Consider the following 25,001-nt stretch of genomic DNA (forward strand, 5'->3'; position numbering starts at 1 on the left):
ATCAAAAGACATCTTTAGAGGTAATAAAAAAGGGGGGGAGAAAAGCCTCTTCAACGTGACATTAAAGGCTGCTGTTTTCCAGTGAAATGCACTGGCCAGATGCCTCGCTGTGTCCCATTTTGTTGACTTTTGTTTCGCGAGTGTCAGGTTCAGCCTGGATACGGTCTGACACACTTTTAAAGCAGACCATCCCTGCCCTGGCACAGCGGAGCTCCCTCCCCTCCCCGGCGCTGCCCTGGGCACCGCACACACGCACACGCGGACCCGCATGCGGAGATTACAGGACTGCAACAAAATGAAGTTTCTAGTTTTAAACGTGTTGGCAACGGCGGAGAGGATGGAGGCTGTCAGGCTCGGCGTGACACACCTCAGAACTACGCCGATCCCTCCAGCTCCCGCGTACAAAGAAGTACAAACTACAGCCCCTGTCTCTTCCCCACCAAGGTGCTGCTCGCCCCCTCCCCGTCTCCCCCCCCCTCCGCCCCAAGCCCCAAACCCCCGGAGGCAGCCACGCGGGGTGTTTTAAATCTGCGGCAGGGCTGGAGGAACCGCTCCCCCCGCGGCGATGCTTCCCGGCGGGTTAACCCCTCCCCTGCCGTGCCCGCGGCACCCCAGCGCGGGAGGCGGAGGGTGTTACCTGCGGAGCGCCGGGGTGCCTGCTGCTTTCTCCGCGGCATTGCTGCCGCCGCCGCCGCCGCCTCGCCGCCCGCCGCCGCCGCCGCCGCAGAGTTTCCACGCAGGACTCCTCTTCCGATCCCCCTCTTTTCATGCAGAAACAAACACACAGCCGCGCACGCACACACACAAATAAAAAAAAAAATAAAAAAATGGGGGGGTGGGGGGGGGAAGGAAGAAGGGAGGGAAGGAGGGAGGGGGAGGAAGGAGAAAAGAAAGCGGATTCAACTTCTAATTCTGCCTAGGAAGAGCGAGAGGGAGGGTGGGGAGGAATGGGAGAGAGGGAGAGGAGGAGGAAGGAGGGGGGGGGAGGAAGGAGAAAAAGTTTGGTCGGGTTCTCCTCTCGCCCGGTCCGGGTTCCCCCCCCGGGTCAGCTCCCGGCGCGGCGAGCGGGGTGCGCGGGGCGGGGGGGAAGGTGGGGTGTGGGATGAGGCAAGCCACAGACTGGTGACAGGGATGCCAATTTCCGCCGCCACTCCAAAAACTTGCTTAGGAAATGTTTTCATTTACAAGGTTAATTTTTCCTCCCTCTCTCTCTCACACACTCTCTCTCTCTTTCTCTCTCTTTTAAGTTCCTTATAAGACAAAGCTCTTCAGTCCTCTCGGCAGCAGCAGCAGCAGGGAAGATGCCAGTGGAGATGTGCAAAATAAATAAGATTTGATCAGTTCAATCTGTAGCCCAAATCCATTATCTTTCTTTCGTTCCTTTTTTTTTCCTCCTCCTTTTTCTCTCTCCCCTTCTCCCCCTCCTTTCCTTAATCACTTCTTCGTCTTCTTCTCCTTCTTCGCGGTGGAGAGCCGAGCAAGCGGCGGCGATGAGACGGTAAATTCAGTCACTCCCCCCCTCTCAGGCTTTCTCCGAGATCAAAGAGTCTCAAAGCGCAACTTTCTCGCTCGCTCGCTGGCTTGTTTCAAGCTCGTGGATTTGTGTGTTGTTGTTGCTGTTGTTGTTGGGGGGTTTTTTGTTTGTTTGGTTTTTTATTGCGTTGGTAATAGTTTGTTCATTGTGCAAAAAACGAGGTCGATCCAGTCTCTCCTTCTCCTCCCAGCACTTAGTCTAAGAGCAAGGAAGCAAATCATAAAAAGGAGTAAAGCCCCCATACATACATATACACCGGATGGGAAATGTCAGTCACTCCTCCACCTTCCAAACAGTCACAGATCAAACAGTGTCACCACCGGAGAGGACTACTTTTCTCTCTTGCTCTCCCTTTTTTTTTCTCTTCCACAAATCGAAGATTCTTCTGCTACTAAATATAATGCAAACACATTTTTTATCATGGATTTTTTTTTTGCTGATCTCGATCTGCAACAGAAGAAAAAAAAACCCAAAAAACAAAAAACAACACACACACACAAAAAATTTGCCAAAACCAAGAAAAACCCCGGAGAGTGTGTGCAGAGAGGGAGGGGGGGAGGAAGAAAAGACATTCACTGAGTGGGACAGATTAACGTGAACTGTCCCCCCCCCTAAACTCCTGGGAGAGAAAGAGATCCACTCTCCCTCTCTTCTCTTTTCACTGAAATATAACACACATTCGGATCCCAGGGCTCTCAGACAGTCTCAACTGATAGACAGACACATCGAGCTGCTTTTCCTGCTTCAGTTTGTTACTCCTCCTCCTCTTGCCCACGTCACCCTGACAATTACAAATAGGTCTCACACAAACCCATACCTGTCAATCTTTTTAATTGCTTTGTTTTCATTTTTTTCCCTTTCCCAGAGCTAAACAATATGACAAAAAAAAAAGTCTTAATACAGCACGGCATAAAAGATTCCTCATGTGAGACACGCGTTGAGGGGGTTGTTATTATAATCCACTTGCTGAAGTGCTGTGCAAGACGCATGTGCTGATTTAACTTCAGCAAAGGTCTTCTTCCAGCAAACTTAAAAAGAGAAAGGAAAAAAAAAAAGAGGCAGGCAGGAGATGATACTTCGCCGTGGCACACGTCTACCCAGCATTGAATTAAAAATGATTTATGGGAGATTACAGTTCATCCTTACTTTAAAATACCAACAGATTGCAGAGCGAGAACTGCAGCATATGAAACATACTGCTAATACATTTTGCACAGTATGTGTCTGGGGATTTATATAATGTTAGCTGCGAGAACAGAAGGGTTCTTCCTTTTTTTTTTTTTTTTTTTTTTTTTTTTAGTCAAGAAAGCAAATAAAAACTACCCAGCTGATTCCTAAAGGAAAGCACTTGGAACTGCAGTTTTGTTCTTTTTCGGGCAGAAGGGGATTTTCTTTCTTCTTATTACCGCACAATTAAGCATTGAGCTGTTTATACTGGTAGGATGGAGTTAATTCTGGGAACTACACGCGACATCAATGCAACATCTCTATTATATTGCCTTTCTCCACGCAGTTGTACCAAGTTGGGATTGGCGACTCTATCACAACATTGACTTCGGTTCCTTGACCCAGTTGATTCCCTGCGCAGGTTCCCTCACCCAAACGTAACCTACAGAGAGAGATGACTAATTTTTTTTTTTCTTCTTTTTTCTTTTTTTAAGAAGAAAGAAAGAAGCAAGGAGGGGAAGGGAGGGCGAGATTTTCTGGCAGTACAGGGATCGGGGGAAACCCCTGCGACCCAAGCAAACTGACAGCAGCCTGTTACCCTTCCCCTCCCGGCAGGACGGCGACGGCGGGAAGAGCTTCGCCCGTTTAAATCCCCTCCCGCGGCAGGCGCGGAGCCGCCGCCGCCGTCTCGGGGTTGATTCGTAGCACCTTGCGAGGAAGTGAAACGTTTCGCACGGAAGGGGCGGAGCGTCCGCCCGCGGGCAGCGGCTCCTCGGCGGCGGCTAATAACAACATTAGGAGATTAGCTGCAACTTCTCCCCACTTCTCTAACCCTTCCCGGCCGATAATTTACCGTGCTTTCTTCCTACTATTTTTTTTTAATTCCTCTTTTTTTTTTCTTTTTTTTTTTTTCTTTTTTTTTTCTATTTTTGTTTTTGGTAGGGAGAGACCCTCTTTTTGTAAACTAAAGAACGGGGTGGGGGGGCTAATCCGAGGCGTTTCTCTCTGTCCGTCTGTCTACCCCCCCCTCTCCCCCTCCCCTGTTTTTAAACCCCTTAGTCAGAGGCAGGGTGCAAACTAAAAGCCACCACCACCACCATCTCCTTTAGGAGATACTCCGGCCCGCCGCACACCTGCCTGGCTAGCAAGGCAGAGCAGGCAGGCAGGGGCTGGCGGGACGGACGGCCGCGGGAGAGGGCCGGCCTCGCCCCTCGGTAGTGCCCGCGGTGGCAGAAGACGAGCAGCTGCTGCAGGGGGACCATCTTGCCGCTGCTCCTCCGGCGGCGTCTCCGTGCGGCGGAGGGGCCGGCTGGGAGGGGAGGGAGAACCTGCTGCTCGGGGGCTCTGTTTACGTACACACATAGCTGCGAGCGGGGAGTTTCTCCTGCCGGCGCGTCCTGCGAGCTGCCTGGAGAATCCCGAGTCGGAGCTCTGCCGAGCGGGGCGGGAGAGGAGAGCCGAGGCAGGGCATGAGTTTTAGCGCGAAAAGCGGCGCTTTGCTGAGCTCCCGGGCAGCGCGGTGGTGGTGGCGGCAGCAGCCGTCCTGCGCCGCGGCAGCTCCTGCCTGGTCCTTCGGCGGCAGCTGGTCGCGGCCCATCCTGGACATGTCCTACTCCCGTCAGTTTCTGGATTTCCAGGGCTCGTCCATCCCCAGCTCCATGAAGAAGCTGGTGGTGACGAAGCTGAGCCAAAACTTCAGGGAAGCGGTCACCCTGCAGCAGGACTCGCCCGTGCCACTCCCGGGAGACGGAGACCTCCTGGTCAGGAACAGGTGAGCCCCCGCCCGCCCCCCCGCGCCCCGGCCCCGCGGCCCCCGCCGACTCCTGGCGCCTCGTGGCCTGCTCTCTCCTCACTTCGGAGACCGGCTCCAAAGTTGTACCAGCCGCCATCTGGCGACTGTTAATTTCATTTTATTGTTGTTGTTTTGAACGGCTGGTGCTACAGCTCTGTCACCCTATCCACGTGTGTGGGGGTGACACTTCCTCCTCCTGTGGCGGGGCTGTGTGTGTTTGTCTGTCTGTGCGCGCTGCTCCCGGCGTGCGCCTGCCCGAAGGAAGAGAAAACACCCCAGGGCCCCAGTGCCAAAGAGGGGGGCGGGGGAGGGGGGGGGAAGAGGCGAGTGTTATGTTCGGGCAGTGCCAAGGAGGGAGTGAGACGGAGGAAGCGCTCGCAGGGCCCCTCCCTGGGGCCTGCCCGGGCTCGTTACACGCACGTCGTGCCCGGGCCATGAGTGTGTCCCCGGCGCACCCGCACAGCGCCCCGGCACCGCGGTGTGCGGGCGGGCCTGGCCCGGCCCGGCCGCTGTCTCCTCGGCGCGGCCCCGCTGCCCCTCACGGCGCTCTCCGGCTTCGCCCCCGCGCAGCCGTGACTCACCGGGGAGGCCGCGGCCGGGCCCGCCGCCCGGGCAGCCCCGGCACCACCCCCAGCCCTGCGCGCCGAGCGGAGGGGGCAGGGCAGACCTCGGCCTCCCTCGCAGGACGCGGGCCCGCAGTTGTTGGTGGCTTTTAGAGAGGAGCCGGGTCGGGCGAAGTGTGAGGAGGTGACATTTTGCTTAGCATAATGCACCGTAAATCCCACGTCCGGCGCGGTGACCAGCTCGCCGTGAAATGAAGACTCCGAGGACAAAACGTGCCTCCCCCCACAGCTGTCTCCATAAAACCTGTTTGTTCTCGGTGCCTCCTTCCTAGACGCCGTCGTTCCTTGCGCTAAAACTAAGTCTTTTGAAGTTCAGGGGTTTCTCTGCTCACGAGGGGAAGCCGAAACTCCGGGAACTTTGGAGCAGACTGCGTGGCTGGCACGGGAGAGAGCAGCGCTCTCAGGTTCTTGTCAAGCAAGGAAATCGTAGTAACAAATAGGTTGCCATGTTCGCCGCGGGAGCTTAAAGATATTAAGCAGCACTAAGTTGGCTTGAGAACAATGCTGCGAGGTCTGCTAAGGCAGTGTGTGACTGTGTGCGTATGTGTGACATGTATGTATGACATGTATGTGTCCATGTGTAACACACAAATACAGGGCAAAGAAGTGATAAGGAGAAAGAACAGGGGTTCTTCCAGGAGCTGACGAGAAAGCTGCTGTGGCACTTTAATTCGATGCTGATATCTCCCACTGGGATTTCTGAGACCCAAATTCCCTCCAAACCTCAGAAGTCTAAGGCACTGTGTTGGTGCATCCGCTAACGACTGAAACAGTAATGGCCTGCAACAGCCATCCGGCCGGAGTTAAATTCCTTTCTGTGGAAGAGGTCGGAAGACTTTGAGATACAAGTAGCGAGTACTCTGCTTGGGTGATGCAAGGCAGAGCGACATCCTTGTTTCTCAACTCCCCTCCCTCCCACACATGCACTTGGAGTCTTTCTCATCCAACTCCCCCGCCTGCCCTCCTGTAAATTTTTAAAATTTATTCCTTTTTTTTAACAGCTTCCAATGTAACTCTTCCCATCTCCCTCTCCTCCCTTCTTTTGCTGGGTGGGCTCCCTGGGTGCTCGTGGGACATGCACACTTCATGGTAAAAGGGCTCGTACCACACTAAAGGCAGGAGCTGGTCCACAGATTCAGGCAGGCAATTGCTGGGCTTTAACACATCAGCCTGTCACACACATGTTCCTCTACTGGTACACATGCCTGTGTGGGGATGAAGGGGAGGAAGAGGTGAGTGATGAAGTCTAGAAGTAGAATTCATACATTTTGTATTACTTGTGGCATTTCTTCTGTCTTTACTGTTCCTTTCTGAAGAATATAGAAGACACAGAATTACATTACTGCAAAACATTCACTGTGTACAAGCTGCAGCACGAAGCAAGTTCTGAATGTTTTCCTCTCTCTCTGTCACTCTGGGGAAGGACTATCCCATCCTGAAGAGATGAGTCCCTGACTATTTAGTGTTTTAAGAAAACAGCCAACCAAGCTCAAATACAACTATACATTTTCTAATAGGTAGAAGCATACAATTAGAAACAAAACAATGAAAGACTTGGGTTCCAAGAGGGCATTTTCAGATTTGTTCATTTTAGTCCCAGTCACGCCCATGAATAGTATTAATTGCTTTGAGCTTTTCATGCAAAACAATCGTCATTCACCACAATAAAATCTGGTTTGGGATTTATGGGAATAGGAAATTAAAATCTGTGTGTGGATAGATATTTTAAAATAAGATGCAGTTAGGGGAAACTTTCTTCTGCTTTAGAGAGCTATGCCAGCAACTCTTATTTCTACTTTTTATGCAGAAAAAAATAACCCATCTTTTACTCAAAAATCCTTCAGAATTAGAAATTAATTTAAGCTATTTTTTTTTTTACTTTGATTCTGTGTAGTAGAGAAAGGGGAGGGAAAAAGGTGATAAATCCTTAGTGAAGCCATTTAAGTTTTGTATATCTGTCTGTCCTGTTTTCCTGGGGGGAACAGAGGGGTGGGTGTGGAAGCAAGGGTTTTCCATTTCATTGCAGGAGAAGGGCCCAAGGCTGTGGAGGTTTGGTCCTTCTTAAAGTTGTTGGAGGATTTTTGAGATTTTATTGATGAAGTGACACATTTCATTGCCAAAGTAACTGTAAGAATTTACTTTTCGGCTGGAAGATGGGAACAAAGTTTTTAGAAAAGGGAGTAAGAGGGGCTGAGAAAGTTTCTTTTTTTGAACCAGGGGACTAAAGGGATGGGTCCCAGTGGGAAAAGTGGAGGGCTATTCCTGCTGGGTGTTTGGTCTAAATAATGTTTTTCTTGCGTAGTGCTGGTTTGGATGACTTTGTTTTGTCTGTGTTTAAGGCTGTGATGCTGGTTTTCGGTGTCTCACTCTTTGTTGTGGTACACAAAACAGCATTACTTCCCCCCGGCAGCGTCCTCCTGTTTTCTATAATAAACAGTACGAGGGGTTTCAACACTGTTGAGTATAAATAAAACGGGTGACTCAATGTGCATAATTATTTCGAGAAAAGCCAATCTCAGGATTTTTTCACACCCTGCCTCAGGTTTGCATCTTGAAATGAAAGGGGCAAAACTCAACTAGTAACTTCTAAATTAAAGCACAGATTTAAAGTAAGAAAGTGAATGAAGGCAACATAAAAGATCTGGAAGGTGTCTTAAAACCCACTAGCACCCCAAGTAATTGTTTCTTCTGTGCTCTCTACTTTCATCAGTCTCGGAAGTTAGTAAACTGATCTTCAACTTGTAATTCGTACTTTTTCTTACTTTTAAAAGCAAAATAATCTGTGAAACTGCATGCACATCCTACCACCTCACTTCTGTCAGCTGGAATGATAAGGCAAATTAGACACTATGTTTTAATCCAGACGGTGTGTATGATCGTTTTAATGTGCAAGGAATCTAAGACTAAACAATCTTGTTAAAAAAAAAAAAAAGTGTATGGGGGGGATATGGGGGGGAAAGAAGCCCTTACAACGCGACCAGGAGTTTTGAGTTTGCACACAATAAAAAGGAGGTTTAAAAAAAAATAGGGGGGGAGGGCTAGACAGCAGGCTGCGCTGATTAATAGTGATGAACCTAGAAGCCCAGGGAGGATCATTTCCCGTGGCACGGCCGCCCCGCAGAGACGGGGAGGGAGCGGGTGTGCGAACACGCGTGTCTGTGCGTGTTTGTGTGTGTGTGTGTGCACGGGTGAGTGTGCGGGGGCAGGTGGTGGCCGGCCCCGCGGAGAGCCCGCATCCCCCGCCCGGCGCGGCGGGGAGCGCCCGGGCAGCGCCGAGTTGCGGCCCCCGCAGCCGCACGCACAAGTTGCGCTGCGGCCCGGGCGGGGAATGGTTCGCATCCTCTCCGGCTGCGGAACAAAAGCAGCGGTGCGTGTGCGGGAGCCCTGCTCGGTAGGCGTCTGGCCCCCCGCACGACTTGCCCCTTCTCCGCACGCAAAGTTTTTGTCCTCGGAGTGTTTGGTTGTGCTACCTGCCTTTGTGCTCCGGCCGCCAGCGCGCAGCGCCGAGAAGGGGAAGGTCTTAAAAACTGAGGGGCTTGTTCTGCTGTCGCTGCGCTGCCTGCCCGTGTCGGGGTGCGCTGCCCCAGCCACGGGCGCGGCTGCTCCGCGTCCTGCCCGGGCAGACGCGCGCCGGGAGCGGGAGGAGGGAGCTGAGCCCAGCGGGGAGCCGGGACCTCCCTTGCGGCTTGGGGCACAGCGGGCGCCCCGGGCTGGCCTGGCAGCTACCGAGAGCCCCGGCTAGGCGAAGCCGTGAGGCCGGTGAGGGGGCGAGCGCAGCTCCCCACCGGGCTCTCACCCTCGGCTCCCCTCCCAGAAGTTGGGGTGTAAGAGCGGGAGGAAGCTGCTCTCGCCTGGCGCCCGAGGGACACGGTCTGCCTCGGTAGCTGCAACTCCGTTACCAATTTTTATACATCTTTTAGCACTCCTGTACGGGAGTCACCGCAGAGCCGGATAATAGAAGATTTTTTTGTATCTGCGGACAAGACGTAGGAATTTTTTGTTGCGGCAGAGTGGCGAGTTAAAGGCAGGATTACCGAGAGCTACAGTCACTTTTACCTATTTTATGCATGGATATGTTTACGCTTACGAGTCTTTTTATACATAACGTTGGTGAAAGTTTGAAGCTCCCCATGCTGTAAAGAATGAAGAATATCAAAAGGAGCAAAGCGGTTTTAGTTCTCCCCGCTCTGTGTGCAAGCAATTTAAAACTACACACATATACAAGCTGAGCTTGTTGCTAACTGCAACAATGAAAAGTGCACTGTTTGCCTACTTCTGCAGCTTTTGCATGGTGTCAAGTACACCTTTTAGGTTGTCACATCCACACATAGTAACAGTCCTGGCATTTGCTGTTTCATGTGTTGCTTTTTTACATTTTCCAGTTAGCAGAACAGCCTTCCCCAGTCTCTCTTCTCTTGCCTGTGTACATAGTTACTTTAAAAAAAGATCTTTGTATTTGAGCTAGATCATAACTTTGTCTTAGGCATTATCTCCAAGCGCTTAATCGAGTTGTGAGAATATCTTTCTCTAAAAAAAAAAAAAGCCATCCATTTTCACCTGTTAGAGGTCAGTAGGACTTGATATTCAGTTTTACAATTTTACTCCTTCTGTGCAAGGTTGTTTTGATGTGTTGCAAGTAATTTATATAAAGAAAAATATTTTAACACTGACATTAGCTACATCAAAAGGCAAATTTGCTGCAGTGACTCCATCAATTAAAAAGTACTTGCCTACAGTAACATGACCTTGCAAATGACATCGATAGTTAATATGATCATTAGTCATTAACAGTATTATTATATTCAAAAATATAAATTTGTTGCCAGAATCCACATATTTACTGCTCTGCATGTTTCATTCCTCTGTGTTTCCAAATCTTGTATGAAGTGGTCAGTTAATTTTCACGCTTTAATTTTTTACAGATTTATTTTCAGCTTCTTTAGCTTGGTCAAGTGGACCTAAGGAAAATATAAGGGATTTTGTTTTGTTTTTGTTTGGGTTTGGGTTTTACTTTTTACAGCTTCTTGTTGTTTCTTTTTGTTTAGAAAATTTGTCTGGAATTCTAGAATAACAGAATGGAAACTATGGAAGTCTGATGAAAGTAATCTTTGGAGTCTGCTCGTTATTCAAATATACAGATAATTAGAACAAATCTTGTACTTATCCCACCAATTTGAATATAAGGTTTCTCATACGATGAAAACTTGGTAAGGAGTAAATCTGGTTAAAACATTTTTGTTTTCTTCTAGATTTGTCGGCATCAATGCATCTGATATAAACTACTCAGCTGGTCGATATGACGCCTCAGTTAAACCCCCCTTTGATATAGGCTTTGAAGGTGTCGGTGAAGTGGTAGCGTTAGGACTCAGTGCTAGTGCAGATTACTCGGTGGGTCAGGCTGTGGCCTACGTGAAAGCAGGTTCCTTTGCTGAATACACAGTTGTGCCAGCCAGACAAGCAGTCCCTTTACCCTCAGTGAAACCCGAGTTCCTCACTTTAATGGTAAGTGGCGCAACTGCATACCTCAGTTTGAAAGAGCTGGGAGACCTGTCTGAAGGCGAGAAGGTTCTGGTGACAGCAGCAGCTGGAGGAACAGGCCAGTTCGCTGTGCAGCTTGCAAAGAAGGCAAAATGCCATGTAATTGGAACCTGCTCCAGTGATGAAAAGGGTGGCTTTCTGAAATCCATTGGCTGTGACCGTACCATCAACTATAAAACTGAAAATGTCGAATCTGTGCTTAGGAAGGACTACCCCGAAGGTGTGGATGTGGTGTATGAATCTGTTGGAGGAAAGATGTTTGACTTGGCTCTCAATGCCTTGGCTATCAAAGGGCGCCTGATAGTTATTGGGTTTATCGCTGGCTACCAAAACCCCACTGGCCTCCCGCCCGTTAAAGCAGAGTTATTGCCAGCAAAACTATTGAAGAAGTCTGCTAGCGTCCGGGGTTTCTTCTTGAACCATTACCTTTCTGACTACAAAATGGCTCTGCAGCATTTGCTCAAGATGTATGAAAGAGGAGACCTGGTTTGTGAGGTGGACTTTGGAGACATGTCTCCTGAGGGCAAGTTCACTGGCTTGGAATCTGTATTCCGTGCTGTAGATTACATGTACATGGGAAAAAACATTGGAAAAATTGTAGTTGAATTACCTCACTCTGTCAACAGTAAGCTGTAAAAACAGAACAATGATATAAATCAGAAGAGAGAAAATGGGCACTTTATGCCTCAGATTTACTAGAAACAATTTCTTTTTTTAAGCTTAGTAATGGATATTATATTAAAAAACAGCATTAAAGTGTTAATAAAAAGGGATGGGTTTGTTGGGTTTTTTTCGTTTGTTTTTATTTTCTTAAAAGTGTTTAAATCAGTGGCTGTAGCAGGGACATAATGGGCCTGTGTTTGATATTGTCACTTAGGTTAGCATGAGACAAGAACATTGTTCTTGACAGAATAAGTCTTGATGCAGAGGCAGATTTAGTCTGTCAGCCTGATTTGATAAGACTTCATCTGTAGTTCAGCTCAGAAAAAAAAATCTTTCAGCAATTTTGATTCCCTGATTTAAAAATAAAATTGTTTGAACAAGAATAAGTAAAGAGTTGTATCTTTGGGTTGCTCTATTAATCTTTTGAAGTTTCTGGGAAAAAATGCTCTTGATTTTCTGTCACAAACATGATAATCATAATTCAGTTGCATCATGGATCATAGTAATATTCCTTGACTGGTTACACAGGGAAATTTATCCTCCAATTCTGACATGTCAGTAATATTAAGCAACTTGACTTTTTTTTTTAATCCTGTCTTTCATAACTATAAACAACTGCGCAATTTTCTTTTAAATCTTTAACTACAAGTTGCAATATAGTCTCATTTTGTTGCCTTTTCATTTTCCACTGTTACTGTTTATTGTCCAGTCTCCCCTTTAGTCAGCATTTAAAGATTATTGGAATGGGATTTTGAGCCATGTTCATGTGTGTTTATGCCCTGTATATTTTTTGAAGATTAAATAAAGTTTTTTAAGCTATTTAAATATTTGTGGCATTTATTCATAATTATATGTTTCTTGCTGACTAGCTCTTTTTCAGATATTCTGTTTTTCAGAGTTATTTGACTGATCATTCTTGAAGGGACTTCCCATAATCAGGCCTCTACTTCTACTTTTACCAAATAGTGCTTCTGCAGAAGCCCTCTTACAAGCAGCAGGACCATTTTAAATCTATAGTCACAATACCTGGTACACGTACTGATGCTCAGCCGTAGATTTTCTACTGGGCTCAGTGAAAGGCTTTTGTAAAGTTTCAAAAATTCTTCCTCACCTAGTGAATATTATTAATGGTACGTACAGTGGGAATTCCAGCTAGAAGCATAATATTTTCCAGAACAATAAAATACTTGAAACTGCTTGCTCTACATCTTTTTTTCCATAGCAAACTTTTAAGATCATAAAGGCCAATTCTGCCACATCTTTTGAAATTACGTTCATTTGTACGCAGTTGAAGAGATGGAAATTTCCTAAGATCATGTGCCTCATAATAAACATAATGATAGACTGATAATGGCTAGGACTTGGAGGAAAAAATCCAGAGTAAACTTAATTTTAGGACATTATTCAGGACTGACTGTACACAACATTTTTGATTGTAACACAGGAAAACATAGATTTTATTTAGTAGTGCAGACAGAAAAATATTTTTAATTTTGATTTAGTGCATTCTTAATGTAAATTTTTAGTACATATGTTATTAGCATCATAAAGAATTGTGTAAAATGGAGAACTGTCCCCTTCTTGGGCCATGCTTGACTACTAGGTTTAGTCTCACATTGGTAATTTTGGGTAAAGGTGGAATGGATTGAGTCTTTGTGACCATTTTTCTCTCTTACTCAAGGTGAGCATCGAGCCACCATGATTTTTGTTTTAAGTAAGATCTGCTGTTAGAAACATATTTCCTCTTTCATCTCTGATAATAAAAATATTGTGCTGTGTTTGAGTTTTGCATAATTAGAAAGGTATCTTGGCCTTCCAGCTGAATGCTAGAAGGAAGCCAACACTCAAGTACCATACAGAGCATTCAAAGTTCTCAGCATTTTATTCCTAGGCATATGTGATGTCTTTCCTTGTTCAGGGATAAAGTGAAGTCCTTGGTCATTAAATGCATCTTAAAAAAACAAGGTTGGTTGGGATGTACTGTGGCAAAAAAACCACAAAAAACCAATTGGTTACATCTGTGATATGTACAGAAGAGTTGCATGAGTAACAATTTTTTCAAATCAAATTCCTGCAGTCGAATGCCAAAACCATCCAAGCAGCCCAACCTTCAGATATGTTGATCACTGTCAGTTCAATAGATTTGCTGTTTCTGAGGCACTGAATTCCGTATGTTTTTGTCATAGAAAATTCCTCCTGTAACTGGATTTTGTTTGGACATACATTCTACTTTCTTATTAATATGTTACTTCATATATAACATTGCATAATTCAACTGCCCCAGGCTTATTCACTGATCAAAATAGGAGAAGAGAGGGACCCTTGGAGGGTTCACACATATATATTCAGATATGACATGTTGTTCATTTTAATTTTGGCTTTAGATTGTTGTTTAGCACTTTCATACTGATCACAGCCTTAATAAAAGGATTACATTTGTTGTATGCATAACTTGGATAGCCAATGTACAAATTTCGTAGCCCTTTTGGTGTTTATGTTAGGCTATGGTCATTGGGCTTGTCTTTTTCATCAAATGTTTATGTTAAGCTGAAGGAGTAGCTCAGGGTCAACATGATAACTTCCATGAGTGAATATGGAATGAAGAAGTAATTTTTGTTTTTAAAGATACAACTTCTATGCTTCACATTGCTGAAAGAGAGCATTATCAATGCAGAGAGGGTGAAAAGTATTTCTTAAACATGCAGATAAGGCCTTTTTGATGAGTTTCGTAATAGATTTTGTCTTGCAGCAGGGGGAAAAACCCAACTTCTCTTTATTTAAAAGTACATTCTGCAAACTTAAAGTTGTGGGAGCAGGGCTGCCTTTGAATAAGTAAGCTATGATGGATTTAAATAATGTTTAAATATTAGATGCCTCGGAAAATGTATATGGCATGCACACACTGAGAGGTTTAAATGATGATAGGACATTGAACATACAAGGAAAAGAAATACTGTAGAGTCACAGCAAGGGATTAATAACAATACACTTAATATGCTTGCAAAAAAGGTGTATTAAAAGCTGTGTGCACAGTGGGGACTTAAATGATTAAAAATAATAATACATTTGCCTTGGAAGTACTAAGTATACTATATGTAGAGAGCAGGGATTTAAATAATAATACTATTAATAATAGCAGCTCATTGAGATGTGGTTGCTAGCACTACATCCTAATTTTACCTTTCTAAATGAATTTGCTACAGAGGAATCTGGCATTGTTTGCTGAGGCTAATAACCGAATTTCCCTTCCCTACACACATATGCTTCCATGGAAAAACAACAAAGAACTAGATGAAGAGCTGGCTTTTTTCCTGAGTCTGTCACATGTGTGCATACGCACGCGCACACGGACACACACGTACTCACTCTCTCTCTCCTGGCTTGCAACCCTCAGCACATTTTACAGATATGCTTCCTACTTAATTGCTATGCTGGATTCTCCTAATACCTTTTTGAATCAAGTTGGGTTTCTACCAAGCAGTAGTTTGCTGTATGTTTGTATGCGCGCAAATGTGTGCAATGTATATGCACATAAAGTGTATATTTAGTAAGTGGATATGAATAAGTGCTGTGTCATGTAAATACAGATAATTGCAATCTCTCAAGGAAAAGTTTGCAGTAGTGTTTGCAGATATTATATATATTCCTACTTCTGTCTGAGGAGTAAAGAAATTTCTCTGCTGAATAGCTGTTAGTATCTATTTTACAAGATTTACTCATTTTCAGGTACCTAATGTAGCTGCTAGCATGCATGCACGACAATACAATTTATATGGTAAATGGAACCAAATAATGGCTTCACTGAATGTTATGGCTGCACTGAAGGGAAATGTCACGGTAAATAGCTGCCAAATTATGGATCATGCCGAAGTGTCACAACTGCACTAAAGACAAATAGCACTAGAGGCTATTGCCACTGTGACGCTTTTGAGTTATGAAGAAGAGGAGCAGCCTGATGTGAGCCTCTTTGTGTCCTCATTATAGCAAAGGGTTACTGGTGCAGTGTACAAGAAAACCTAGTCCTACGCGGTGGCTAGTTATTAATCTGTTCTTTTCGAATCTAACAGCTATAGCAAACCAGAAAATCTTTTCCTTGCTTTATGAATACATATAAACACATACAAACAAAGAAAAACCTCCAGGTTTTATGAATGTAAATGTGTACGGGAAATGACTAGTAATGGAAAAATGTTGTAATAAAATAATCTAATCAAAGAATATTATTAAATTTAATATCATATGTGTCTGAAAGCTTTAGTTGCTTCTTATGCAGATAGATGTGTGAAATATAAGCAATAATGCACTTTCTCTCTTTGTAAAGACTTGAGTAGTAAGGACATTACCAACTAAATTGCTTCTTCTAAACTGAAGTGTGTCCCGGTTTCTTTCATTTTAATGGGAGGGTAATAAAGATGAAAGACTAACATTTTAACTGATGGATCCCTTAAGCTACAGAATAGAAATTTATTATGTTTTGAGGGAATATGCTAAATGCAGAAATGTGGAAAGAAGCAAGGAAATCCCAGGTAAAATAAAAGCAATGTAACCTCTTTTTTCATTGTTATTATTATGACATATTTTTATGAATGGAAAACTACATACTTCTCTTAAGCCGAGAAAAGAAAACACTGATCTTTCTTTTCAGAAAAAAAAGGGGGGAGTTACTTGGAAAAAAAAAATTTGGAAATGGAGGGACATTGCTCAGCAAGTGGTCGCTTCTCTCTACGATCACTTTTCAAATCCTGCCTGCAGTGTTCAGGGAAGTGAGTTTGATGCTCTGCACACTATTGTACACACCACAAACGTACCATCCATAACACAGCACAATTGTCAGTTGCTGTTTTACAGAGGGGCCAGGGCTGAACAATCATGGTGGATAAATTACTTTTCTATTCTACTGCAAGTGGCTTTCCTACCATGTGAAGCTTAAGGTCATTGGCAGGGCAGTGAGGGGGAAGCTTATATATTAGTTAAAACTAATGCACTAATAGTGTTCAGATAGAGGAACTAAACCAATTAATTAAAGCTAGGTTTGTTCTTCGAGACGGGGGGATGACTTGGAGAGTTATTTTACCAAGAGACACGCATGTATATGTGTGTGTATATATATATCTGTACATGTATATGTATATGTATGTATTTTGCCTTCTTACTACACCACTTCTTGCTACAATATTCCTGTAGATAACTTGGGTTTTTTTTCTTTTGTTCTTTAATATCTGCATTAAAACCTTCATAATTCATTACTGAAGAAATTCAGATTTCAGAAATAAGAAAATATTCTTCAAAGATTTTAAAACTTTAGTAATAGAATCTGCTTACAATTTTTGCAGTGTAGTCTAAGGGGGGAGGGGAAGAAAAACCTGTCAAAAATTAGGTAGAAGATCCTTGAATGGCAATTAGCGTGCCCAGAATTTATTTTATGTGCAATGCAGTTGCAAGTAGCTGCTTCTTATTAAATGAAAATCCTGTATTATGTACTTCAGGAACATTCCGACTAATGAGTATGTAATGTCCTTAGTGTAACACAGAACTTCTTTTTGTGTTCACAACCACAAAATGCTGGAAACTTGACAAATGATATCATTTAAGACAGATGCCTGCCTTAGGGACCTGTTTTTTGGCTTCCTGTTTCTGGTTTTTATTTCAATAACATTTGTAATTGCCACAGGATCTGTACCTGCGTAGTGTTTTAACTCCTTCACATATGCCCCAATGCATTAACTCCTTGGGTAGGTACCCGGGAGTATTTTTTTTCTTTTTCCTTTTTCCTCCCCAGCTGGTGTGTTCTTCCTGCCTCTCACAGGCACAGCTACACACATAAATAAAAGCTGGATCTTATTAGACCAGATGAAATGGTAACGTCAAAGGGGGTAAACACGTACTGCACTTGCTGTGTTTTACTAGTGCAGAAGTACATCTAGACCAGGCCCAAGGCAAAACCCGAGAAACTGTGAGGTACAGCCTGCTGGTTCTCAGTGAGAGACAACACGGTTCTGTGTACATGGCCTAGGCACACAGTATCAATGTATATTTCCCCATTAAACTCACATTCTTTACTTAGGTTATAGGGCAGGAGAATTTTTGATGTCACTTCAGTTGATGCTGCATATAAGGGGCATTTTGGCAGTGCTGGTTCAACACAAGTTGTTGTGCCTCCAGCAGAGCCTGCTTCATGTAGAGCCCTTATCACAGGACAAGAGCAGTTTTCAGCTCCCCAGGCACTCAGCATGGATCCTGGCAGACTGCAAGAAACCTTCCCACAATCCGTAACAGCCCAGAGGTTTTGGTGGTGGTTTATAGCATGTTCTTTCTCTCTTTTTTTGTAGGTCTTAAAAAAAAATATTAAAAATGGACTGTGTACAAGAAGCTTGCATGAGTCTTTGTAGGGGAATTTTCACTGAGCCACTTCACTGAATACTGCAGGGTCCAATAATAACAAAAAGGCTTGGAAAGAGCATGAGCTTTTGGCACCTATTCTGCAGGTGAGACTTTTCTACTTGTCATAAGCAGTTACCTCTCTGGGACTTACAGTGTTTTCTTATGTCATTTTGAAGCAAAAACTCTGCATTCGGGTCTTCTGTCATAGGACATGCAGACTCATTGCACCTGTACTCTTAAGACAAGTTTATCCCATGAAGTGCTGAACAACTGTATCTTTCTTCAGAACTGGAGCTGATGACTCTAAAAACCTCAAGAAATGTCTCTGTTTACTGCAAGACCAGACAGCACATCATAAAAACCTACCCTCCAGGCTTTCTGTAAGAGAAGGAGGGGGAAGTCTTTATCTTCTGTCACAAGACGGAGGTCAAAAGGACCAAGCAAGTGCCAGACCAAGTCACTTCTGCTGTTCTAGGGTTCATTTTCAGAGAAAGTAGGCAGGCACACAAATCTCATTATGCGTTACGAGGATCTGTGCAAAGGCTTCTTGTGCGCTGTCTTAAAACCATACCCCTAAGGGACTCATTCACAAAGGGATAGAAGGAAAGGAAATTTGTATATTTTCTAGAAGCAGTAAGACATGACATGCAGCACGGTTCTGGCTGATTACAGCATGCCTCAGGTGAGCTGGGAGGCACGAGGCTGCCAGCCAAGTGATTTCAGCCACCCAAGAAATAGAACTCCACAGAAATGCATTGTGTGGCATGTCTGATTGCTGCAAAGAAAAACACTCCAACTTCATTCACATTGGCATGGCATTATTGGCATGACTGTTCCTGGCAGCCTATTGGAAAGTTTTATTTGCATCCAGAGTTTTGAAGGCCATTTCATAACATTAAACAAGAATAATGCTGAAAATGCCTAGCTTATTTGCCCCTTGACACCAGTGTGTAATCCCTCATTGAAGCCCTAATGAGGGGTTCTCCTTGGGTTATGTTACTTCCAAAATAACCCCTGCATACAAGCAACATAAGATACCTTTCCTCCCTGCATAGGGTGTGGCAAGAGTAGCCAGATGAAAGTGGATAAAATACATTATTTTTCCTGTATCCTCAGTAATAAAGATGCAGAGTCAGTTACTGGATCATTTGACTTCTTACTGAGCTGGGAAACCTCAATCTGCTATCACAAGTGCCTACAAATAAGAGAGATATTGAGTCGGTTTCCTCTCCTGGGAATGTAAATGAGGAACAAGAAAAACACTCTTGAAACAGTGTAAAAACAGTCTCTGAGGAGAACCTGGCTCTTGTTTCTGTGTGTGTTGTTCATGCTGCTGGAAAAAACAGTTTTAATGCACAGACCTGCCTAACCTCACATTGTAGTGAAATTTCCCAGGGCCCCCAGATAACTCCCAAAGTCTTGGGAAATTCAGTTCAGTCAATGCAGAAATTCAGCGTTTGCAGTCAGTGATGCTGTAAGAGCTATGGTGGCAATGGCAGCAGCTTTGCAAGCTCTGAGCTCTCAGATGGTGGGCAGTGGCAAAGCAAACCTTGCTCTGGAGAAACTGCTAAAAAGACAACCCTGCAGTTCCCAGGTATGCTCTAAATGAATTGGACTGTGAAGGACAGATTATTGTCCATTCTAGTTCAAAAAACACAGCTTTTCCTCTCACTCCTGTAAGCCACAATCTTGACTTACTTGATAGCTCTGTATTCCATCCCTTCTCCCTCTTTCTCTCTGCTTCCCTCCCTACTCCCAACAAAAAATAAAGGGTGCAAATAATAGAGAGGGAGGCTGCTGGAAGTGTTTCAGGCTTTTCTCTCCCTTTTCAGTGAGAGGTAGGTCAAATTGTCTTGTAATATATGTAAACCTAAAAAAGCACAGAGTTTTGCCTATATGCTCTGCAACAAAATTTAAGTAGATTTATGGCAAATATATACATTTTACATTTTCCATAGAAACAGACAATTTTTCTTTACAACATGTGAGATCTTTTCTAGCTACGCAAGAAAAAAAACCCAAAAAAACGACCCACCAAAGTTCTTTTCCACCTGTGTGATTTAATTTGCAGCGTCTCTCATTCTGTTAATGTGATGAAGCAACTTCTTTGGCATTTCTTCCTTTCTTATTTGTGAAAAGCTGCGATGTTCAGCAGTCACAAAATGCACATTGTGGTGCAAAGAGGAAAGAGCCAAATATTCGTCCTTTTCCACAAACTTGAAATTGTAGCAATACAAAACATTTCAGCATTGGGACACATGGTATGATGTAGAACCCTGTAAGATAAGTGGTGTGCTGTGGATAAAAGATGCTGTACACATGAGGGTAGTATCTAGCAAGGGCAAAAAAAGGATGTTGATAGTGGTGAGTGGAGGAAAGCCAAAGTCTGTGCTTCACCTGAGATGAGTTCAGGCTTTTTCCCCACCATGTAAATCAGATACAGTCCTAAATCCAATAGAAGTGCTTCACAAATATACTGCAGTGAGCACTAATGCCAGTGTCCTTGCTTTCTAGATTATTTTCTTCCATCTTCCTGGCATTATGTCACATTTTCAACTAATTACAGACAATGTAAGGTGGGAAGGTGAAAGCAATTATTTCTTTGCTTCCAGAAATAGTCAGAACTTTACCAGTCATATATAAATGGCAGCAGTACCTTTTAATATTTTCAGTAAACAAAATGTTGATAGTGCCTTCAAGTTGCCTGGAGGGGAATGGTCACTCAGGCTTAGATTTTTTTGGCGCTTCTCATCATAATTTTGCCAGAGTACAACTGACACCCATGCTTATCCAAATGATGGAAAAGTTTCTTGGTCCTTGAGAAGCAGCTGTATTGTACCAGAGAGAATACAGAGAATGGTGCTGTTCCAGTGCTTTCCTATCTGCCACAATGTAAGTGGAAAGGTCGAACAACCCCCAGTCCTGACACTTGTACATCAGGCAATATGAACCAAGCTCTGAAGACAAGCACATTTGCTCTAAGAGCCTGTATCACTCCAAGATACTGTTTCAGAGTCTTGTGGGTGACTTAATCTCTTAGTTCAATGCTGTATTTTAAAAAAACCACCAACCCTAACAGTCCTATTCTCTGTCCCGGGGTTGCCCTGGTTCTGTGCCTGGCAGGCTGGCTTTGCTCTGAAGTGCACCAGCTCTCCATACCTTGTATATTTTAATGCCAACACTGATCTTCAATCAGCCTTGCTCTGGCCTTCCAGTGAAAATATGCCAAAATGTCATAGGTTTCCAAATGAAATGCAAATACTGAACTTTCTGAAATTTACTGATAGTATTTTACTCCTTTACTGCATCTGAGCTGTACCAACGGGGCACATCGGAAACAAGGGTTTAAGATTCCTGACAGCAAAGGTCTTTGCACTTGCCACTCCACAGGTGTCTCAGCTGGATGGTCTGTGGCACCTTGATGATCTTAAAGGTCTTTTCTATCCTAAATGATTCTACAATTCTACCTCCCATTAAGACTATGAGTCCTCTGCTTGCTTGCTCACTCAGCACAATGAAAAAAAGCAATGAAATACTCGAAGTCAGGTCAGACTACCTTTTGTCATATGTAACTGTTATTACAGAGATGTCACAGCAGCAGGTGCAAAATAAATACCTGGGTAATGGAAACCATTTGCTTTGCCTTTAGCCACAGGCATCAGGTCTGATTTACTTGTGGCTGGCAGCTAAGAGAGCAAGGGAGAGCCAGGTCCCTATAGCCAGACTCACTTTTACTTGCTCAGAGATGGGAAAAGATAGCCACAGTGGAAGCTGCTCCAGAGGAGATCATCCTATTTTTCACCCATGCCCTCTTCCTCATGTTCCCCTACTGTTCTGCCAGAGCAGGGAGATTTAGCTGAGCCTTGAATCCACACTTACACACTGCCCTTTCATCATTTGGACCTCGGTGGATGTACACAATCTGGAGCAGTCTTTGCTCAAGGCAAACAAAGTAAAGGAGGAGAGTGACATTTCAGTCTTTCATTGCAGAGTCATTCAGGTCACTCACTGAAATTATAGACACCAACTTCAGCAATGTTAACAGCCAACTTTAGATTATTAACCATCCTTTTGATAGCAGTACATTTATGGTGCCAGTGCACAGAGAATTCCTCCAAATTACAGGGTGTCCTAACACAGCCGGTCAAACCGCATGGACCTCTAGATGCAGTAAGCAGTGTAATTAATCCTGTTTTCTCATTTGTTCTTTCCTAGCAGCACTCAAAATACACTCAACTACTGGATGCTGCTCTTTGCATCAGGCTATGAAAAGAAAAGAGATAAGAGTGAAGGGTGCCTTAACAATAGCTCATTAAGAATACATCAACCATTTTCTTTTATTGCATTATTTATGTTTTGGGTGATAATACAACACTATTTCCAGGGCAAAGTGCACTCAAGAAGCATATTGGCCTGTAGGTGGTTTCATTTGATTAGGTTTAGAAGGGGGAAAGCTACAGCAATTTCTTTCACCTGCTGTTATCCTGAAAGACCTGAGCTTTTTCTTACCCTCATCAGGCCATATATTGTCAATACATTTGAGATACACCAAACTTCATTAGCCCTTTCAGATGCTTCTGGGAAAGGCAGTGACTTTTTTTTTTATCCCCTAAGGCTCTAGAAATTCTTCACTGCAACAATCACTGGCATGCCTGGTAGGATCCATTTTTTAATATAATGACCTTCTGCATACAAGCAAACAATCATGAAGAGGACCTAAACATTTAGATCATAAAACTGATTTCACACAAAGGAGTCCATGTTAAAAAACCCTCAACCAAAAATAATAATAATACAGATAATGGTCATGAAAATGCATTTTCATTCCTTTAACTGTATTTTATAGTTAGTCAAACACTCTGTTAATTACAGTCTTATCTCATATTTTTTCTTTATTCTCTTACAGAGCCATTTTCACTGTCTAATGCTGCTCTGCTGTACATTTTGGTACATAGGTAAAGATCCAAGGATAAATTTTGGCATTTTGGCCCTGGCCATGGAACATTTACTCAATCTGAAATGTAAGAAAAAGAAATTAAACTGATAACCAGAAACTGTAAAAGCTGGGAATTCCTTACTTATTATAATGCAGCTACATTCTCTTTGACTCTTTCTGTTGCTTTCCTGCCATAAACAATATTAATGATTATTAAAAAAACCCAAACCCCAACAACAAAACAAAACTAAATAAAACAACAACAAAAAACCCCAAACCAAAGCAAAACAAGAAAAAACCCACCCAAATCTGGGAGGTGCAGAAGGGATAGAAACCATCAGATATTCCAAAGAGAACATGAGAGAATTTAGGTTGAAAATGGAGGCTATGGCATAGAGTGTATGCCAGGTCTGCTCCTTGTAATGGAGAGGGACTCTAACAGAGTTCACAGGATGTAAATGGATCACCATGCCTGTGTGTAAGAATTAATTAAGAAACCAGACAAGCAACTAGAAAGAACTTCTCCTTATACTCTTTTAAGCCCTGAAAGTGTCCACTAAATATTCTTACTGTGAAGAAGAATGGCATCTTAATACTAACTGAGAAGGCACATATAAAATACAAATACCTCCAGTGTCTGAAAGAGTTTTGTAGCTAAAAAAACCCTAAACCACAAAACCAAAAAAACATGGGCAAAAGATTTCTGATTTTCAAAGTAATAGAATTAGTTTGACTGTGTATACTATTCACTGCCTTTCTGAATTACAGATCACTGAGATCTCCATCCAGAAATGCAATGTACTGGTATTCATCTTGTTGATGATATATACTCAGAGGGCTATTTCTCTAATTGATGGCTTCATCATTCAATTCAAGATGCATAAGGATAGCTATTGTTATCTAACACTATCATATGTTCCTATTGTTCCACACTTCTCTCCTTGTCAATAGCATCCAAGATATCCTATCTAAATCTTCAAGATAGCAAAAGAAAGGTGCATTATTTGTTGACTCCACACATCGCATTATTAAGCATTTGTGAACAACCTGCACATCTCCCCAGTTGACATCTTTAAGTATTCAATTAAAATTGGACGAGAGAGTACACCAATACAAATAAATAGTTATATGAAGGCTTTGCATTGAATTCTTAAATTATTCTAATACAGGTGCTTGCTAGCAGGCACTCAGTTGAAATCAGGACAGTGATGCAAGTGTGAGAATGAATGGTGTATGAAAGGAAGGAAGGCAGATTGCTTTATGGTGGAGTCATGGCAGAGGTTTGACAGGAAATGCTTCTCCCAATACAGCTAAGCAGGGAAGGAGAATCCTATTATATGGATGAGTGGGACCAGCAGTGGCATCTTGTCATTCTAACTTGTATAAGTAAGCAAGCTTAATTGCTCCTTGTCTTTTCAAGATGACTTTCCACCAACAATCTCATTATCACACACATATGTTTATTGCACGTATATGAGTCCCTTCATGCAGACCTGAATGTAGTGAGGAGAGCAGCAATATTACGTTATCCAGTAACATTGTTTTCCCTTTTTTCCTTTTAACCAGGGGGATGTGACCTGCCTTCTCCTTCTGCAACTAACAGGGTGACCAGAGGCAGTGGAATGTACCCCAGGAAAGAATAGAACCAGAGGGAAAGCAAGCTGTCAAGAGAACAGTGTACTGAAGAGGAAAAATGTAAAACATGACTTCTATTTACCATGATTAATATGTAAAGTTAACATGTTTGTCATGGAATATATTAATATGTATGTTTTCCCATTATGTAGATATTTTCTTATATTACTTATTAGAAAGGGATACAATCACAATGATGGGGCAAGAATGCCACTTAAAAATTAGGTGATGCCCAGTCAACATAATATAACCACTACAGTGTCATTTCTGATTTAGATGTGGTGATATCAGTATAATTGCCTCTGGGAAGAAATTAAAATGGCTGTTAATGATAAATAAAATGACAAGAAGGAGGATCCTCCTTCACATATAATTCCAAGCAAAATACAGCTGATGAATTCCTTGAGCACTTGGTGCTGTTCATTGATAAAGAGGAAACAAGCAGGTTTTGTGCAGCTGCATGGACATAAGAGCTGCCCTGTCCTTTCCCAAGCCCAAATGTAGACACCATAGGTCTAAAAAGATTTCACCCCCCTATTTCCACTCAGGGAAGGTGTAATAGTGAAGCTTACATGAAGTGACTATTAACACTATTCCAGCAGAAAGCACTGTACATAACAAAGAGAAAGTTAAGCAAAAAGAGGGTAGAGGCAGGGAGACAACAGTGCATGTGGATACTTTACAAAACCTCCAAATATTCCTGCCTTGTCTCTGTCACCATAGGCAGCCTTA

General features: G+C 43.5%; 2 protein-coding genes across 3 annotated transcripts in view; one reads left to right on the forward strand and one right to left on the reverse strand.

Moving 5' to 3' along the window:
* The window catches only part of TSHZ1 (teashirt zinc finger homeobox 1), a 57,383-nt gene extending 54,264 nt beyond the window's left edge, over positions 1-3,119 (reverse strand). The window contains exon 1 of the mRNA XM_054648318.2: positions 638-3,119. Within this exon, the coding sequence (XP_054504293.2) occupies positions 638-677 (40 nt within the window). The 5' untranslated portion in view covers positions 678-3,119. The remainder of the gene's footprint in view (positions 1-637) is intronic.
* Positions 3,120-3,451: 332 nt separating this feature from the next.
* On the forward strand, positions 3,452-24,675 carry PTGR3 (prostaglandin reductase 3). 2 transcript variants are annotated; one of them, XR_013183584.1, is made up of 4 exons: positions 4,338-4,472; positions 17,647-17,802; positions 22,605-22,719; positions 24,201-24,675. XR_013183584.1 is itself a non-coding variant. In XM_054648331.2 (2 exons), the coding sequence occupies exons 1-2, from the start codon at positions 4,171-4,173 to the stop codon at positions 11,288-11,290; spliced, it is 1,227 nt and encodes a 408-aa protein (XP_054504306.1). In that variant the 5' UTR covers positions 3,452-4,170; the 3' UTR covers positions 11,291-12,142. The 2 variants fall into 2 exon arrangements, 1 of the variants encoding a protein (XP_054504306.1); XM_054648331.2 differs by lacking the exons at positions 17,647-17,802; positions 22,605-22,719; positions 24,201-24,675 and adding an exon at positions 10,366-12,142 and having other exon boundaries at positions 3,452-4,472.
* The last annotated feature ends 326 nt before the right edge of the window (positions 24,676-25,001 follow it).

This window comes from Agelaius phoeniceus, chromosome 1 (genome assembly GCF_051311805.1).
Source record: "Agelaius phoeniceus isolate bAgePho1 chromosome 1, bAgePho1.hap1, whole genome shotgun sequence".
Classification (NCBI taxonomy): Eukaryota; Metazoa; Chordata; class Aves; order Passeriformes; family Icteridae; genus Agelaius; species Agelaius phoeniceus.

Bases quoted from the DNA above. Each gene is read 5' to 3' on its own strand.
- PTGR3 (XM_054648331.2), top strand. From the start codon at position 4,171: ATGAGTTTTAGCGCGAAAAGCGGCGCTTTGCTGAGCTCCCGGGCAGCG. The intron at 4,473-10,365 runs GTGAGCCCCCGC...GTTTTCTTCTAG, and splicing joins GACCTCCTGGTCAGGAACAG to ATTTGTCGGCATCAATGCAT.